At 31.3% G+C, this 17,819-nt stretch overlaps 1 protein-coding gene across 7 annotated transcripts; it reads right to left on the bottom strand.

Annotated features, from left to right (window-relative positions):
- Nucleotides 1-1,774: 1,774 nt before the first annotated feature.
- On the bottom strand, nucleotides 1,775-8,024 carry LOC133668498 (uncharacterized). 7 transcript variants are annotated; one of them, XM_062088389.1, is made up of 14 exons: nucleotides 7,677-8,022; nucleotides 7,512-7,564; nucleotides 7,240-7,408; nucleotides 7,098-7,161; nucleotides 6,499-6,578; nucleotides 6,208-6,361; nucleotides 5,718-5,779; nucleotides 5,500-5,562; nucleotides 4,847-4,905; nucleotides 4,459-4,540; nucleotides 3,158-3,198; nucleotides 2,816-3,061; nucleotides 1,936-2,003; nucleotides 1,775-1,860 (listed from the first exon to the last, which is right to left on the bottom strand). In XM_062088389.1, the coding sequence occupies exons 1-13, from the start codon at nucleotides 7,821-7,823 to the stop codon at nucleotides 1,985-1,987; spliced, it is 1,239 nt and encodes a 412-aa protein (XP_061944373.1). In that variant the 5' UTR covers nucleotides 7,824-8,022; the 3' UTR covers nucleotides 1,775-1,860; nucleotides 1,936-1,984. The 7 variants fall into 7 exon arrangements, 4 of the variants coding, with proteins under 4 accessions (XP_061944373.1, XP_061944371.1, XP_061944375.1 ...); XM_062088387.1 differs by having other exon boundaries at nucleotides 1,775-2,003; XR_009833730.1 differs by lacking the exons at nucleotides 1,775-1,860; nucleotides 1,936-2,003 and adding an exon at nucleotides 4,670-4,719 and having other exon boundaries at nucleotides 2,967-3,061; nucleotides 7,677-8,023.
- Nucleotides 8,025-17,819: the final 9,795 nt, after the last annotated feature.

The following is a 17,819-nucleotide window of genomic DNA, read 5'->3' as shown; positions in this document are numbered from 1 at the left end:
CGTCCCTTCCCTTCATTTAGGATTTCGAATGAAACATTTTGCATATTTGTTTTCTGAAAAAAATCACTACACGTCAATTGGTAAGTCCTCGGCAAAGGACCATTGACATCTCCAACAGATGTTTTGCGTTCTCTTAGAAGAGAAAACGCCCAACGAATTTGAGACATCGTCACAAAGGCCGTCTAAAGATCACCCAACCCATTCAATGCGTCTAGTTGCTAGCCTTGACTCGTATGCTTTACACATGCAAATCCAAGCGAGTTGGTACTGTCCAAGTGACAAGACAGGAGCTCAGTCACGAGTTTGCTCCTGTCGAATTCTTAATTGCAGAAATCCTTTCTAAAGCCCAGTTAATTCCCACCATGTCAACGAGGAAAATAGGCTCGCGAACCCTTACAGATGATGGGCCATTTTGCTGGACATGCGTTAGAAAGGACTACTGTAAGAAAAATCTGAAGATTGTTTGGAATTGTGATTAGATTGCTGTTGAAATTTAAAGTAACTTTTATTTAAAAATACATTAAAATAATATTTTTTTATTTTTAAAAAATTATTTTTAAAATCAACAAATCAAAACCATCTAAATATATATATATATTGAGCGAAATATAAATAAAATTTTTTTTTAAAAGAACACGGTGGTCCAAACAGACCCTAAACCCTGCAGCACCGTCCAAGCACCGTCATCGCGCTGGCACCTTAAGTTACTATCACTGGTTATTAGACTCTTCTTCAGCTGGTAACAATTTGACAGCAAAATATAACTGCTGGCAACTAGCTGAATTTTTAACTGCTTTTTTTTTACGTTAAAATGTAGAGGAGGAGAATCAATGGGCACCTCACCCACTTGAATGTCATGGTGGATTTCTATAAGCTTAACCTTGTGTTCACCAAGCACTAACAGAATCTACCAGAAACTACATTTCTTGCTTCAACATCCCGGGAAGCAATGAAACAATCTTTGACTTGTACAGAAAGGAGGAAAATGTGATGAACGCAAAAGCAAGCACCTCCGTTTCTTTCAGTCTTGGGATTTTTTATGCAGCTCAAAAAGCACATGCTCAGGAAGCCCCAAAATATCAGACAAATTCAACAGACAAATATCGAATTCAGCTGCTGCATCTCACGGCCACTGTATACCTCTTTCCGGTCGTTTATCTAGAATTTACATGTCGACTTTCACTTTGGTGAAGGAAACTACATTTCTAAGCAAATATAAAACAAGTACCAGCTCCATGCCGTGCATCCCAATTCAACTTTCCCGGACCCAAAAATAAAGATTTTGTGAGTTTGTTTTTTCATGGGAAAAGAATTAGTCAAAGCAGCATGCTCTACACCACCAGTAGTGTAAAGCCCTTCAAGCCGACTTATAAACTAAAAAAAGGGTCAGCACCTTTCTGTAGATAAGCTCCTTGCTTTGGTATGGAGCAAGGAAGTTATATCTACTGGGCTGCGCACACACATGCTTGTGTGCATGTGTAAGGTGGAGGGAGATAGAAGATGCATCACCCCCAAGGACAGTTATACATTCACTGCTGAATGAAATCGAAGGATTATATATTCACACAACAACAATGTACTTTTGAGATTGCACACAACGCGCATTCATGCTGAACCTTCTCTCCAAGTAATAATCCATACATGAACAAATATAGAGCTAAAATGGTGAGCCAATTGACGTAGATGACCAATTTGATTACGGATCAATGACAATAATGAAGAGGGAGCAGCTTTGAAATTCATGTAGCATATGCATAACTAGAAACATAAAAACTTGGAAAACAGTTCAACTCATACCTCTTAAAAATAGAAGTCAAGAAAATCTACGAAGTAGTTGGTATCCACGATATTAGGAGACAACTGTCAAACTCCACTAAAAGTATCAGAACGACAGAGAAAATCATACATAAGCTTCAAAACCACAAGTTTACTGACCTAGGCAACAAACACAAGTTTCCATAGCCAACTGCTCAGCAACACAATCTTAGTACCGTTCAAAGCGCCTGCCAAAGTGAGTAAAGGGAGCCATCAGTAACATGCTAGAAGGATAAACAGTTAGCATTAAAGCAACAAAGACAATCAAATAGTCCACATTTCGACCAAATTCGCTAACATTTTTACTGAATAGTTTCAGGTAAGTATAATATCTGGGGTGCTACAGCAATTGACCACAATCAGAATACAGTTGATGCTACAATAAACACAGGACTGTCAGAGTGGATTAGGTGCATGACAAGGAAACAACTTCAGTGACCATAGATCTAAGCACTAAAGCCAAGTAATTTGAATCAATAACAGTTGAGAAATCATTTTTTTTGCAAAACAAAACTTTTGCAACAGGAAGTCCAGAGCTTTGACATTTCTCAATGCTCCTCCCAGAAAATTTCTTTGTTTAATGGAGAGGTGAAGGGAAAAAAAATAAAAAATGGAAGTTAAGAAGTTCTGGGAGAAAAGGAAATGAGGAATTAATTTGGATCTCACTTACAAAATAGGTTTTCAAATGATAACAAGAATTTATTTCCACCTCAAGCATCATGGGAGATACCATCTTATGAGTTGTTCCCTTACAAGCACAGCTAGGAATCATTTCATTCTATTCTCAATTTCAAAGTGGAGCGTGCAGATGCATAACAATAACTTCTCACACACATAATAATTGCTTGAGCTCTAGTGTTATTTTTATTATATTGAAAAGCATAAACACATTTATCCAACTCTAATAAAAAGCGGAATCAATTTAAAAAGATGAATGGTCACTGATTAAAAAGAAAAGGTAAAACAACAAACAACCAGCCAGACACGGGTAAATAACAACCTGTGGTGATCATAATCCCTAGAATGTTCCCTAGATCGAGAACGTGATCTGCGACGACTTCTTGAATCATAATTGCGGGAGCGCTCTGAACCTCTGTCACGTTCACGATCATATCCACGATCCCGGTCATTATACCTGTCACGGTCTCTGCTTTTTCGATCATACTCTCTCCCCCGGTCACGACTATCTCCCCGATCTCGATCCCTGCTTGGTTCTCTATCGCGATCTCTACTTCGTTCTCTCGATCTACAACATAATAATATCAGCAATTCGATGGTCAAGGAAAGAAGAAAATTGCAATAAAAAACTGGATCCATCAGATAGTAACTCAAATAAGAATACCTCTGATCATCGTGCCGGTCAACCTTGCGTTGCTTGTTTTCCTGGAAAATTAATTATGAAGAATGAACTGAAAAGCATTCTTTAATAACATGAAATATCATTTTATTTGATATAAAGACAAACCGAAATGGGAAATGCCACCAGTTTAAGAAGAGGAACAGCTATTCCCAATTGCAAATGTCTCTACTTGAACACTTAAACATTGTTTCACAGTAAATTTAGCACCCCCAACAAGCAGTCACAACACCACCCAAAGGCCCAAATAGGAAAGCTCCTTAATGATAAGGAACATGTACTGACTCAAAGGCAAGCACCCATGCACCAAGTAGAAGGGACACACATCATCGAAACAAGACCAATGTGCTTTCAAAGGAAATTTAATGTAAAATAAACGGCACAAGTTGAAGTAACCTTTGCAACTATAACAGCCAGGCCACATAAATAATACATACCACCACAATTAACCCCAGTTTTTGGATACAGCTTGACAAAATAGACACACTCAAGTGATATTTCTCCAACTAAGCAGCATGAATAAAAAGAGGCCCGGCTTATTAAAACAACCTTTTATTCTGCTTTCTTTAACTCACCAAATTGAAATTCCCTGTAACACTTTGAACAAGATCCACACACTCCTTCACAAAAAGGGTCAGCAAAAAGCAGATGATTTGTTATCATAAAAACAATTCTTTTATCTTTTGACCAGACAAATACTAGGATGCATCCAACGTCTTTCATTGTCCAAAAATGACCATTTAGCATGCATCACGTCCATCCACATTACAGATTAGACTGTTTTTCCATATATGACACCAATACACCAAATGTCTTTTTCAAAGAGTTACATCCCTATCAAAGTTCAGCAGCTATACCAGATTATAATAAGGAGAGGGGGGGGGGGGGGGGGGAACTGAAAACAGATTATTCTTCTTCAAGGTCAGAAAACTCACAGATCAAATACTAACTGGGAATCTCTATAGTAGAATGTGAAACATTATACCAGCACCTGAGCCAACATATTCACAATACCAACTTAAATACATCCCAAAGAGGTAAAACAACTATATTTATCCCACATAGCACAGCATGCCAATTCTAGTTATTGTTTTCAATTTAATGCCTAAACTACAGTGAAACTTTGAGCATATGATTTTCGTCAATAGAAAATTGGAGACCATAAGCAATTAAGATGATTTTGATATGTTCAACATTTTGCACAATTAATCTGAAAAATGAAACTATGAAAGACAATGGATCTATTGGTAAATAGTACAAGCAAGCAATTTTTTCATTTTGCACACCTGAAGCTCAGTGAGTTTCTCACGAATTTGCATATAGCCTAAATGAAGCTTCCCTCCAAAATGATCTGCAAGACGTCGGTCACTGAAAATAGCAGAAAGGCATTTCATGAAGATGTCAAAAATGAAAGGGAAGCATTTGCATAATATGTTGCCGCATAATATTCTAACTATATCATGGTCTACAAACATACAGAACAAAAAAAAGACGCACATTCTTTAGCTGCAAAAGTTATCCTCGTAAAACTTGGGCCCAAAAGCCTGCTGGTAACAAGGACGTATATAGTCGGGTCAAAAGATTAACCACTTGAAACCCCAAATACCATTTGTTTCCCTCAGAAAGAAGAGAAAAGGACTGCACTTGTTTGGAGAGATAAGATCAAAATCATACCTGTCATATACACTTAGAAAAGCTCCACAAATGTCACAAACACGTAGCTTCTGATCAGTCTGAAATAAGAAAAAAAAAATAGGAGATAGGTATGGTGAATTAGAGAACCCAAATTACTGAGCATGGACGGAGCTAAATACCTAAATTCTCCCAGATTGCCACTATAAAATGGGGAAAAGATAAGTTGCATGCTTAAGAAAGCACATTCTGAAAAATTGCACCTCAATGATTCTTAAATTTCCATTAAAGGGAAGAAACACAACGGAAAGTTCCCATTGTGCTCAAATTTCAAACATTTTCATACTGATAACAATGCATAAATGAACAGATTATGAACTTTAAATATGCATATTTCAGACTGGATTTGATGGATATTTCAGTAGTTTCACATTACATGAAAAATTTTGAGAGAGGTACACAAGCCTAAGCAGCCAAATTGTCTTTGATGTGTCAAGTAACTCAAGATCTATTTTCCTAGCAACATGTAAGGTATCAAATTGCACAGCTCTAACTTTCCTTTTGATGTTTGTAAGAAATTCAATGATTCTTGGTAGACCAGTGTCCCTCGTCATTTTCACTTTGTTTCTTTGGCTTTGGAAAATAACAAAATGAGGTAGAAATCAGATGATTAAAACTATGGTAAGAATACTCACAATGCGCACATCAGCAGCAGTATACTTGGAGGAATCTGCAGAAGGTTCCTGCCTGGCAGGAAGCTGAAGAGAAAGGAAGTATAAGCAGTCAAAATACACCATAGTACTAAAATAGACCAAGATGGATCGAAAGGAGCAGAATGAGAGAGACAATAAAACAGAGGGACAAAAACACCAAGGTCAAAAGTAATGCAAGCCAAAATCTAAAAATTAAAAACCTTCTTAAGTGCTTCAGCCTCTTCCAATGCTTTTTGAGCTTCATCTACCATTCCTTGCTCACCTGAGGGAATGTGTAAGAGGTTGAGAACTGCATAAGATATCCTGGAAATAAAAGGGTAATACATACAACATATTGATATCATATTGACAATGGGTGTCAGGTAACCTAATAATACCATATTTTCCAACTGGTTATAAAATGCCTGAGGATGTTAAGAAATATAATGAGCAAAGCTAATTACTGGATACTATTTCTTCTCGGATCTTTCTATATTTTTTGAACTTTTTTTTTCCATTTTGGAAAGAAAGAGAAAAGGAGAAAAGGGAAACAACAAAAGAATGGGGGGTAATATGGAGAAATGACTACTATTGCTTTGAAACTCACAAACACAATGGGAAACATGCATAGAATGCAAGTACGTTGTGTTAACTTGAAGCATTTAATGAAACCTAAAAGACAAACAAGTATGAATGATTAGAGTCTTTTACCAAGATCCTCAGCTTTCTTCAGCTTCTCATTTATCATCTCTTGGGTGCGAGGATCAGGAGTAGGTAATGGCATGGGTGGTGGTGGTGGGGGGGTCAGCATGGGTTGAGGTAAAGAAGCCCTGTCTTTATTGAAGGCCTCCAAAAGCAGTGCAGACTGCCACAAGATTGTGACATGCATAGAAGCCAAAATGAGATTCAAGTTTGCAGAATTGTTTTTCTTATGGAAAAAATTCATATAAGACTATGCAAAAGATAATGGTGGGCCCAACAAACAAAATAGATGCCCTATACCTGCTTCTCTGCTCTTTCAGTTCTGAGTTTTTCCACTTCTTCCAAAACTTGAATTTTAAAATCTGTTTTGCCTTCGAGATCTGCAGATTTATAGCAATACGTATGTCAGTACAAAACCAATATAAGCAGATTAAAACCCAACTACACTAAAATTTTCATGTAACAACGGAAAAATCCATGCACACTATCCACATCAGTTTGTAATACGTGCTAAAAAGATAGCCAATATCCCAAATCAAACAAAAAGGTAACAATTACAACAATTATACAACCTCTAAACAAGCTATTTCAATAATCTGCACAACCTTATATAATTATTTCATACTTCTTCAATGTGTACATTAACAATGTTCTAGATAATTGCTAATTGGTAAAATTAATGTCAACAAATGACTAAACTGTATTCTAGCTAGTTAATTCACTGCATAAACTTGCTCAAGACGGGAAACTTCAAAATAATTATCATTCTGGCTGCATGGAAATGGTTACTGGATTCTAACATTAACAAAAAGATAACAATCAAACATATTTTGTAGCATTATCGGCAAAGAAGTCCTGAAATAAAAGATCTCAAACTAGTTCTATTAAATAAATCTCACCATATTTGTCAACTTCTTTCAGTTTCTCTTTAATCAGCTTCGACAACTCACTTACCTCAGCATTCTGTAATTTAGAAAAAATCAAATTATTTAACAAGAAACATAGGGAATTAAATAAAAAGAGTGATAATGCTGCCATCACCTGTGTAACCTCAGTGACTGAAATCGCAATAGCAGCCTTGGCGTCTTCATCTTCAAGACGCTTAAGTGCTCTACCGATTTTCTTATCGCATTCGACAATGAGCTTATCGATAACATTCTCTAACTCTATCTCATAGTTATCAACACCTTTCGCCGTCGATTCTTCATATCTAGAGATAAATCTTACACTTTATTATACATACATACATATATATATTCAACATTGGTAAATGAAATTAAAAAATATATATATGAAAAGAAAGCGAGGCGTACTCCTTCCTCAGCTGCAGTGAATGGACTTTCGGGCATGGTCCCATATCCATTTTCTTAAAAAAAAAAAAAACAGAGAGAGAGAGAGATGTTATGTTAGGGTTTTAGAAATCTAAGAAAAGCAAAACAGGAAAGATTAAATAGAAGTGAAAAACAAAAATATAATACCGTTAGTTGGAAAAGCTCGTGAGGGCAAAGGCCAACCAAGTACAAGCGACAAACATCACGATCGTAGTACTTGCGATTGACCTCTCTTACGTCGCCGTTTCGATTTGCTCCCATGAGCACATCCAGCTGTTTCCTCATCGCATCCATCTCTGGTTTCTCCAATCTCCACTGAGACAGACAAACAAACAAAGCAGCAAGCACTGCTTCTTCTCTCCCTGTGTTTGTTGAGATCGAGGGAGAGACTCGGGACCTCTAGGGCTTGGGTTTGATTTCTTACTTATCTATCCTTGGTTAAATTACTGCTGCTTTTTGGTAGATTATGTGATTTTGTCTCTAGACTATATGCCCTCGTCGTCTGAGGTATTTATTTACATGACCAGCCTCGTACGTGACTCGTTGGTTTGTGACGTGCAGCGTTTGAACCCAGCCAAATTATGAACCGGTAGAGATCGTAGGTCATTGGACCAACCAGCCAAGGTGGATCCCAGTCTTAAAAATATTTTAAAAAACTTTAATATTTTTTATTTTTTTTATTTTAAATTAATTTATTTTTTTTATGTTTATAGATCATGTTTTTTATATTAAAAATAATTTTTTAAAAAATAAAAAATATATATTATTTTAATATATTTATGAGAAAAAACACTTTAAAAAACAACCGCTACACTCTTCTAAATACCTCCAAGTATATTTATTTTTGGTTCAAAATGTGCTTTTAAAAAAAAATTAAATTATTTTTAGATTGTTTTGATATCTAATATTAAAAATATTTTAAAATATATTATTTTAATATATTTTAAAATATATTATTTTAATATATTTTAAAATAAAAAATATTTTATAAAATAACTGTTATCACGAACAATACCTATATATATTTACCTTTATATATTTTGTAGCTTCAAAACCAGCTCTGCACTGAGGATAAAATTTTAGGCTAAATTTTAAGAAGAATGTGTTAATATTATAACAGACATGTTTTATTATATTATAATTTTTTAAAGCAAAAAATACAAAGAAGCTAGCTACACTTGATGGAATAAATTAAAAATATATAAATCGATAAATTGTAAAAGACATGTTACTGTTAAATAAAAATACAAGAGCAATTTCCTTGTGATATACTATAGATATTAGAATTTTAAGTTAATTTTTATCATAAAAAATTAATTATATTATGAATATTCTTTTAAAAAAAAAATTTATATTGACTTAGGCCGACTCCTAGTGTGAGCTTGATTCTCTTAGTACTTTACTTTTTTTATTTATTTTTTTATAATTTAAAATAAAATATTCTTTATATAAAATAATTACAATAATATTTTAAAAATTATTCGATGTGTTTTTCAAATAAGATTACATCATGATAATATTAATGATTATTTTATAAATAAATAAATACAAACCAAATATACAATGTCTTTTTAAAATAAATTACTCAATAATATTCAATGGGAATAAAATATATTTGTTATTTTTTATCATAAATTTTTATATAATCTTCTCAAATTAGTTATTCTTTGATTGTTTTTGTATAGTTGCATAAAAATTATCAACATATTATTTTTTATTAAAACTTACTTTTAAAATTATGATAAAGTTTTATTTAAGAAACCAAATTGTTAATAAAAAAAGATATGTTTGTGTAAAAATAAAAATAAATACATAAATAAAAAAAGAGAAAAGAGAGTTTTGGCCAAATAAATCTTTTTCACATGAATTAAAATTGTTTGAATTCTTATAAATATTTATTTTAATTACCTTAAGTTGTTATTCAAATCACCATGTTGTTAATATATATATATATATATGAAAGAAAGAGAATTTTAATTGAAAAAATATTTTTTTCTTTAAAATGTAAATTATTTAATTTTTTACAAATGTTTATTTTATTTGTCACAAAATTAAATAAAAATAAATTTTAAACATACCCTCTTGATATAAGATGAGCACTAGTTAGTTGACTCGTGTTTCACCGTAGATCATATAAAAACAAAACAAATTGTAACATAAATAAATGTGCAAACGTTGATAAAGTGTTTTCATGCATCTAAAAAAATTTTATTTGTAAATTGAAAACTTGATGCATGTGTTTAATAAAATTAATCGAAAATTATATGTATCAATAAATATTAGAAAAAAGTTGATGATGCTAACCAAATATCAAGTAGAAAAAATAAAAGATAGATGTAAATTAAGATATATCTTCTCATGTAAGAAGGAGTACTTCAAATTATTTGTTCAAACTATACATCAAAACTTTTTTTTTCTACAAGAATAGCACTAATTTAAATCCATCAAAACAAAATTATTTTATATTATAATTCCTCCATTCCTTACCATAATTTTTTTAAAAAAACATTTTCAAGACATGTGTATTCAATAAAAATAGAAAGTAATTAGAATAAATATCAAAAGAAGATCTAATGATCTAAAATAATGATAAGAAATGCATCTCCTTAATTAAAATCCTCTTTATTTTATTAATGTGAACCCTTTTACAACATCTTTTTATCACAATTGTTAAAATTCAATTTTTAACCCCTCTCAAAAAATATATATTTCAACCAAAAAGACAAACAAAAATATTTCAATCAAAAAGAGATATTTCAAAAAAAAAATTAATTAGAAAAGAAAATTAGAAAAATACAATTATGGATGAAGATTGTTAAGAAATTTAGAGAAAATGGTTGAAACTAGCTAAAAAATAAAAATTAAAAAACTAAAAACTGATTTGAAAAATATACCAATATTGAGGGACTATTTTAACGTATTTGGAGATGAAAATGAAAGAAATATTGAGGAAGAGATTGAAATTGGCTGAAAATAAAAGAATTGGACCACCAAGAACTAGAATTAAAAATGGGAAACTTGGAGGACTTATTTAAAAACGAAAAAAACTCTCCTTTTTAGAAAATAAAACATATTAAGAAAGACAAAAACAAAATCTTAAGTGAAATAGTGTGTTTCACTTAGAAAAGCCTAAAATGGCGTCATTTTATGAATGGATACAAAATAATCCCTTCTTCTCTAATGAACATGGCTGTAACTTTTGCTTTATTTCTTTGTTTTTCCCATTGTTTTCGTCTCGCTTTGGATACCATGTCAAAAAACCATCTCAACCCAATAACTTAAACTGTTATGTGAGGTTCCAGGATATGATTTATATTATTCTCTAACACACCCCCTCAAGTACCTTGTACTTAATTTTTATCAAATAAATGGGGATGGTAAGATTCGAACTTGTGACCGCTTGATCATCAAAGCTCTGATACCATGTCAATATCTGAACAAAGCCAAGCTTCATCTCATTTTTCCTCTGTTCATACCTCTGTTCTTATATTTACATTGTTAGAGAATAATATAAATCATATCTTGAAACCTCACCTAACAGCTTAAGCTATTGGGCTGAGATGGTTCTGTGACATGGTATCAGAGCCTTGATGACCAAGCGGTCACGAGTTCGAATCTCACCATCCCTATTTATTTGATAAAAATTAAGTACAAGGTAATGTGAGCTTGTGCAAGTTTCAAACCCAAAGGGCTTTCACTTGAGGGGGCGTGTTAGAGAATAACATAAATCATATCTTGAAACCTCACCTAACAGCTTAAGCTATTGGGTTGAGATGGTTCTGTGACACAGGACTTTCTCTTTCCCTACTTCCTATAAATACCAAACAACATGTCATTCTCCTCCATTGCATGTATACTCCATTTTCAATTAAAAACTCGCATGCTCTGACCCTCTAAAACCACTGAATTGTTGCAAAAAGACCATCAAAAGCATGTTTGGCCAAAGAGGTATAACCATGGTGGATGATTAAGATTAATTTAAGAAACTAATGGTCATAATCATTCAAAAAAAGTTTTAAGAGCTTCATACTTGCCTAAAAATATAGGGGGAAAGAAAAAAAATAATGAGAGCTAAGCTAGAGAGAAAATGCCAAGTTTAAGAGGGAGAAAGAAGAAAAAAAAAGTTTGAGCTGAGAGAAGTGAGGTAAATTGAGCCAGAATGTAGGAGAGGTGAAAGAATAAGAGTTAACCAAGAAAAACCCAGAAAAAAAAAATAGAGAGAGTTTTGAGTTAGAAATAGAGGTGTTTTGAACCAAAAGGTACTAGAGGGGAAAAGAGGGGAAAAAAAAGAGAGAAAATGAGGAAAAAAAACAAAGATGAAAAGGAACCTAAAGTAGATCGAAAACCACACCACTGACATGCCACCATCTCTACCATCACAAAAGCTCTTCCATCATCTATAAACAACCCTAAGGTGAATCAAGTCCTTCTTCTTTCTCTTTTCTTCTTTTTCAGTAGGTTTATGCATGGTTTACTATTCAAAACACAAAATAATGCACATATTACTATTCATGCATGGTTATTATTCACTCATGCATTTTTATTTTCTTTTGATTTTATATTTAATTTTATTCACTTCATGTTAACATTATCTTTATTTTAAAAAAATTGCAATTTTGTCTTTTTTTCATATGTATATGTGTGTCAATATTTGTTTTTTAAAAGGTTCCAAAACAATGTTGACGAGTTTTCATCGAGTTAGAGTCAATTTTTTAATTAAACTTGGACTTTAATAGTTAGGTTGATGTTTCTCCTAGCTTTAACGGACCACCATAGGCCTGGCGTGACATTTTTAACCTTAAAACAAATTCAATAATGAGTTTACACATTTTTCATCCAGTTAGTGTCATGTTTTGAAAACTTAAATTTTTACTACTAGGTCGATATGTCTCTTGGTTTTAGGTATTGGCATAGACCTAGAGCAATGGTTTAAAAATAAAAAACAAGGTCAATAATAAATCCACGAGCCTCTTCCGAATTAGGATTGACATGGAACGGATGCCATATTCTTTTCAACTTTTTTGTTTTGTAAATAATAATGATAATAAAAAAAGTCAAGAAATATAAACAAATAAAATTTAAAACTAAAAAAATCATCAAGTTACGATACTCTTTATTCAAAGACCAACACTAACTAAATGAAAATCCACCAATAATAAATGACTCGCAAATAAGCTAGAAAAATAATTTAAATAGTAAACTATGTAAAATAAATTAAGGATAAAACACATAGAAAATGCAACATGTTATTTAAAAGGATGTGATAAGGTTGATTTCTATATTTTCTTAAGCATAATCAGTCATTTACGCAAATCTCTATAAACAAGGCATGTTTTATGATTCTTAGTCTCTTTAAAGGAACTAGGTAGCAACTCCATTTTGTATTTTCCCTTTTTAATATCGGAAATTCTATTTTTCATTTTGTGTGTGACAAGAATAATTGTTTTTTAAATAACAATTTATCATAAAAATAAAAGAAAGTTTAAGTAAAAAACAAAAAACTTATGTTTTGATATTTTTGACACAAATATATTAGAACAGAAAAGAATAATATACTACTCGCGCACTGCTGTGAAAACAATTGTGGAATATATTTTTTTAACTAATCATATAATTATTAAAAGGGCATACATATCCAAGATAACAAATAAAATTATGGAACCCAAATGTATTTTTCATCAAAACCTACTTTGTGATTAATGTAATGTTTTTATAATGTAAATTAAAATTAATATCCTATGAATAATTTTACTTATTTTAATTAAACAATTTAAAATTAAAATAAAAAAAACTCATAGCTAGTTTCTAGCCCAAACAAAGTATGCTAAGCATACATGACAATGCTATGAATACATATTATGATTTTTTTTTTAATTGAAAAGCACAAAGATAATATTTATACTTAATAAAATAAATTTAAAAAATATATGAAGTGATAGACCGAGAAATAGTTGTTAATTCAAATTAAAAACAAAAATAAAAAGCTAATCATTCTCTTAAAATCATAATACATATGAGTATGCAAAATATTTGACTCTACCTTTTCTTTTTAATTTATATATTTTATCTTATATATTATTTTTTCTTACTAAGAACAAATGGTTTTTATTTACATAATGAAAATATAGTTTATTTCAATTGAATATGAAAGGAAAAAAAGATAAATTACAATAATCTCTTTAAAACATTATAAAAATACAAAACAATTATAGAAAAACAAAAAAAATATTTAAAAAGAGTGGACCAAACTGATGTGATCCATTGGAAGTTTCATTAGGTCCAGGACTTAGAGCAAAGATATTTAAGGAAGCATTTAATGGACTTTTTTCAATATACATAGTCTAAGGTGGACTTCAAGAGGATATCGAAGAATAAAGAACAAGTCTTGATTAATTTGATTCAAATTTAAGAAGGGCTTGTAGGAGAGCATTTAGACATTACCGAAATACTAGAATAAGAAGATTTAAATATGACAGTTTTAACCTTTCGCTACTGTTTTGGCTATAACTAGAGCTACAAAAAAAATTTGATGCGATTTCAGTTGCATTGGAAAGTAGACATCCCCATGTTTCCAGTGATATATGTTAAGCCTTTTAATTCATAAAGACAATGAGATAACCATTCATTTAAAGTTGTGCTTCTATTTTTCCAGCAGATTATAAAATTCAACTTTGGTCTTGTTTTAATTAGTTGGGCTATTATTTATTTATCTTTTAGTTTATTTCAGGACCTGTGGCATTTAAGGTTTTATTTGGGTTAGGTTTATTTTACTATTTCATTTATTTTAGGCTTTTAATATTTTAAGGCCTATTTATCAAGTTTTGGTCTATTAAGTCAAATTAGGCTTGACTTTCTACTATATAAACCAATTGTTAATATTATTTTTTAGTTTATGAATTTTTCTCTAAAGTTTCCGCATATTGTTTCCTTTGTTTCTCTTTATGTGGTTGAGTAATTCTCATACTAAGTTCTTGATTGAATTTACATACTCTTTGAATGATTGATCAACTTGGTTGTGATTTATACTTCTCGTTCATGTCTTGTTATAGGCGTAAGGTGTGAGTGATTGATTGTATATAACTTTGGTTCTCCAAGTCAAGGTTCTTTTTGGGTCAAGTTGCAAACTTTTCTTTAAACCTCGAATTAGTAATCTAAAGGATAATTCTGCATCAATTTGGTATTAGAGCAAGACTAATTTTAGGTTATATCTCTTTAATTTTCATTGTTACAAGTAATTCTAGGGTTATCTTTAGGTCTTGCCATATCTAAGGTTTTCTTTAGATTTTTTCATATCTAGGGTTTATTTTCTTGTTTTTCTTGTTTTCTTTCTCTCTGGATTTTAGTTAATATATAAAAAAGGAAGAAAAAAGTCGGTTTTGATAGGAAAAGTCTTAAAGTTGCCAAAACATTGCATACAAAATAATAAATTGTGTTTATCTTTGTGACTTGAGAAATTTGGCACATATATATAAAGAAATAAAAAAAAAGAAAGAAGAATCAAAATTTCAATCTTGAAAGGATTCTTGGGGAAGAAATTAAAAAATCTTGGATCTTGCATGAACTAGGGTTTAACTAAAACTTGTCTTGGGAACTCTTGGTGATCTTGATTGATTTCTTGTAAATTTAGGTAGAATAGAATTATCTTGCATCAATTTCTTTAATTTCTTGATTTCTTGCATTGTTTTCTTTATTTTCTTTAATTTCATAGTTTTTGTTGTTTCATAAAATAATTCTTGCTTTTATTTCATGTCTTCGTTTTCATCATTATATTTGCACAAATTTATATTGCTACTCATAATTTTATCCTCAAGTTTCATTTTAAAAAGTTTGAATAATTGTTGATTCTTTAGTCTTTAAACATAAAATAAATCATTTCATAGTTTGGTTAATTGTTCAATAAGTTGATGAGTTATTTTTATGAACCAAAAGTATAAGAATATAATGGTAAAAGACATAGCGAGACTATTAGAGTGAAAAGCCTAATAAATTATGTGAAGCATAAGAGGAGTGAATTTTATTATGAGTGTAAGCACGTGAGGTTTGTGTAACAAAAAATTTCCTTGCTACTAACTTTTATTTTGGGTGTAAACAATAATTTCAAAAAACATTGGAAAAAAAAAGTGAGAACTATGGAGGAAAGACATGATAGAATGAGAGCTATTATGGAGGTATTAATGAGTAAGTTTGATGAGATGATTAGTAGACAAAGAGTTCCTAGTCTTAAGAAAAAAGAAAGTTAAAATACCTACCATTAGATCTACAATGAATGATGAGAGTATGGGCGATAATTCTAAAAAAAAAATGGAGGATGATGATGTAGTTTATTATAGTAGAAAATTTTAAATGCAACAAAGTCTTGTGTATGAGTCACAACCAAGAAAGAGAATGGGAGATAGGTCACGACCAACTAATATATTTAGCTAGAGTAAGATTTCTAAGTAGCATGATGATTTATATAATAATTTGGGTGGTATTAAACTTAAAATCCTAGTGTTTCAGGGAAAGAGTGATTTGAAGGCTCAATTGGATTGAGAAAAGAAAGTGGTGTTTGTGTTTAATTGTCATAGAAAAAAGAGAGGTTAAATTAGCTATGATTGAATTCACTAATTATACAATTAGTTGGTGAGATCAAATTGTTATAAGTAGAAGATGAAATGGAGAAAGACCATTATAAACTTGGAAGGAGATGAAGACAATTATAAGAAAAAGGTTTGTACCTACTCACTATTATATGGATATTTGTAATAAACTACAAACCATATCTCATGGTTCGAGGGGTGTGGATTAGTACTTTAAGAATATGGAAGCAGTTATGATTAAAGTTAATATTTCTAAGGATATAGAAGCTACATGGCTAGGTTTTTGAATTGATTAAATAAATATATTGCTAATGTGGTGAAATTGTAGTATTATATGAGGATTGAGGATATGATACACATGTCTGTAAAAATAGAGAAACAATTGAAGAGAAAGGGCAGTGCAAAACTTAGTGGATATTTAGGTTTCTTTTTGGGTTGTAAGTCAAATTTTTAGAGAGAAGGTAATGCATATGTGAAACCAATAACTACACCTAAAATAACCAAACCTTTCTTTGTTAGGAAGCAAGTTGTGGTTTTAGAGAAAAAAAGAGAATGCATTGCTTAACCAAAGCACAAACGAAAGATCAATTGTTTTTCATATCAAGGGCTTGGACATTATACACATGAATGTCCAAATAAGATAGTTATGGTTATAAAAGATGATAATGAGGTGGAATTGGCTAGCGAGGATGATTTAGAGGGGATGTCAAAGCTTGATGATTGTAATGATGTGGAGTATGTTATGTAAGGAGAATCCTTAGTTATAATGAGATCTTTGAATTTTCAGGTTTGTGGAGAGGATATAGAGCAACAAAGGAAGAATATCTTTTATACTAGGTGGTACATTGATAAAAAGATATGTAGTATGATAATTGATAATGGAAGTTGTACAAATGTTGTCATCTCAACTTTAGTTAGAAAATTGAACCTGAATACATCCAAGTATGCTAAGCCATATAAGTTTTAGTGGTTAAATGAATGTGAATAAATTGGGGTGACTAAGTAGGTTTTGGTTTCATTCATAGTAGGAAAAATTTAAGGATGATGTTAAATATGATGTTGTTCCTATACATGCTATACGTTTATTGTTGAGAAGACCTTGATAGTTTGATAAGAAGGCCAATAATGATAGGTTCAGAAATATTTATATTATGGAGAAAGATATAAAGATTTACACACTTGCTCCATTATCACTAAGGCAAGGGTATGAGGATCAATTGAAGCTTGGAGGAAACTAAACTAGAATTTATGAAAAATAATAATGAAGATGTGAGGCCGAGTGAAAATAAGGTGAGTTGTGAGTGTGAAACAATTAGAGGGAAATTTCATATTAGAAATAGGTTCGAAGATTTCAATAAAAAAAACACGGGAAAGGCCGAGAGTGGAGATAAAATGAGTTGAGAGAAGAAAGTAAGGATGAGAAAAGAAAAGTGTGTAGAAAAATTAGGGAAACACCTTAATTTTTATACAAAATAAAGTGACCTTACTCATGCTTATCATTTCAATATGCCTTTGATTTTACTCTTGTATAAGAAGACATATTTTAATTATGATGATTTAAATTCTTGTGTCCTAATGTTGCTAAAGTTCTTTTGTGGGAATTTTAGGGTATCTTTCCTGAAGAGATCCTTAATGGTTTTTCACCAATTCAAGAGAATAAATACATATTGGTTTTATGTAGGGAGCATCAATTCCAAATTGGCCAGCCTAT

The sequence above is a fragment of the Populus nigra genome, chromosome 11, assembly GCF_951802175.1.
Source record: "Populus nigra chromosome 11, ddPopNigr1.1, whole genome shotgun sequence".
NCBI classification, from domain to species: Eukaryota; Viridiplantae; Streptophyta; class Magnoliopsida; order Malpighiales; family Salicaceae; genus Populus; species Populus nigra.
Note: the sequence above shows the minus strand (reverse complement) of the source record. Positions and strands in the feature narration are given on the sequence as shown.

Bases quoted from the DNA above. Each gene is read 5' to 3' on its own strand.
- LOC133668498 (XM_062088387.1), bottom strand. From the start codon at position 7,823: ATGGATGCGATGAGGAAACAGCTGGATGTGCTCATGGGAGCAAATCGA. The intron at 7,162-7,239 runs GTGATGGCAGCA...TCTAAATTACAG, and splicing joins CAGTCACTGAGGTTACACAG to AATGCTGAGGTAAGTGAGTT. The intron at 5,563-5,717 runs GTTTTTAATTTT...CTTTCTCTTCAG, and splicing joins AGGCTGAAGCACTTAAGAAG to CTTCCTGCCAGGCAGGAACC.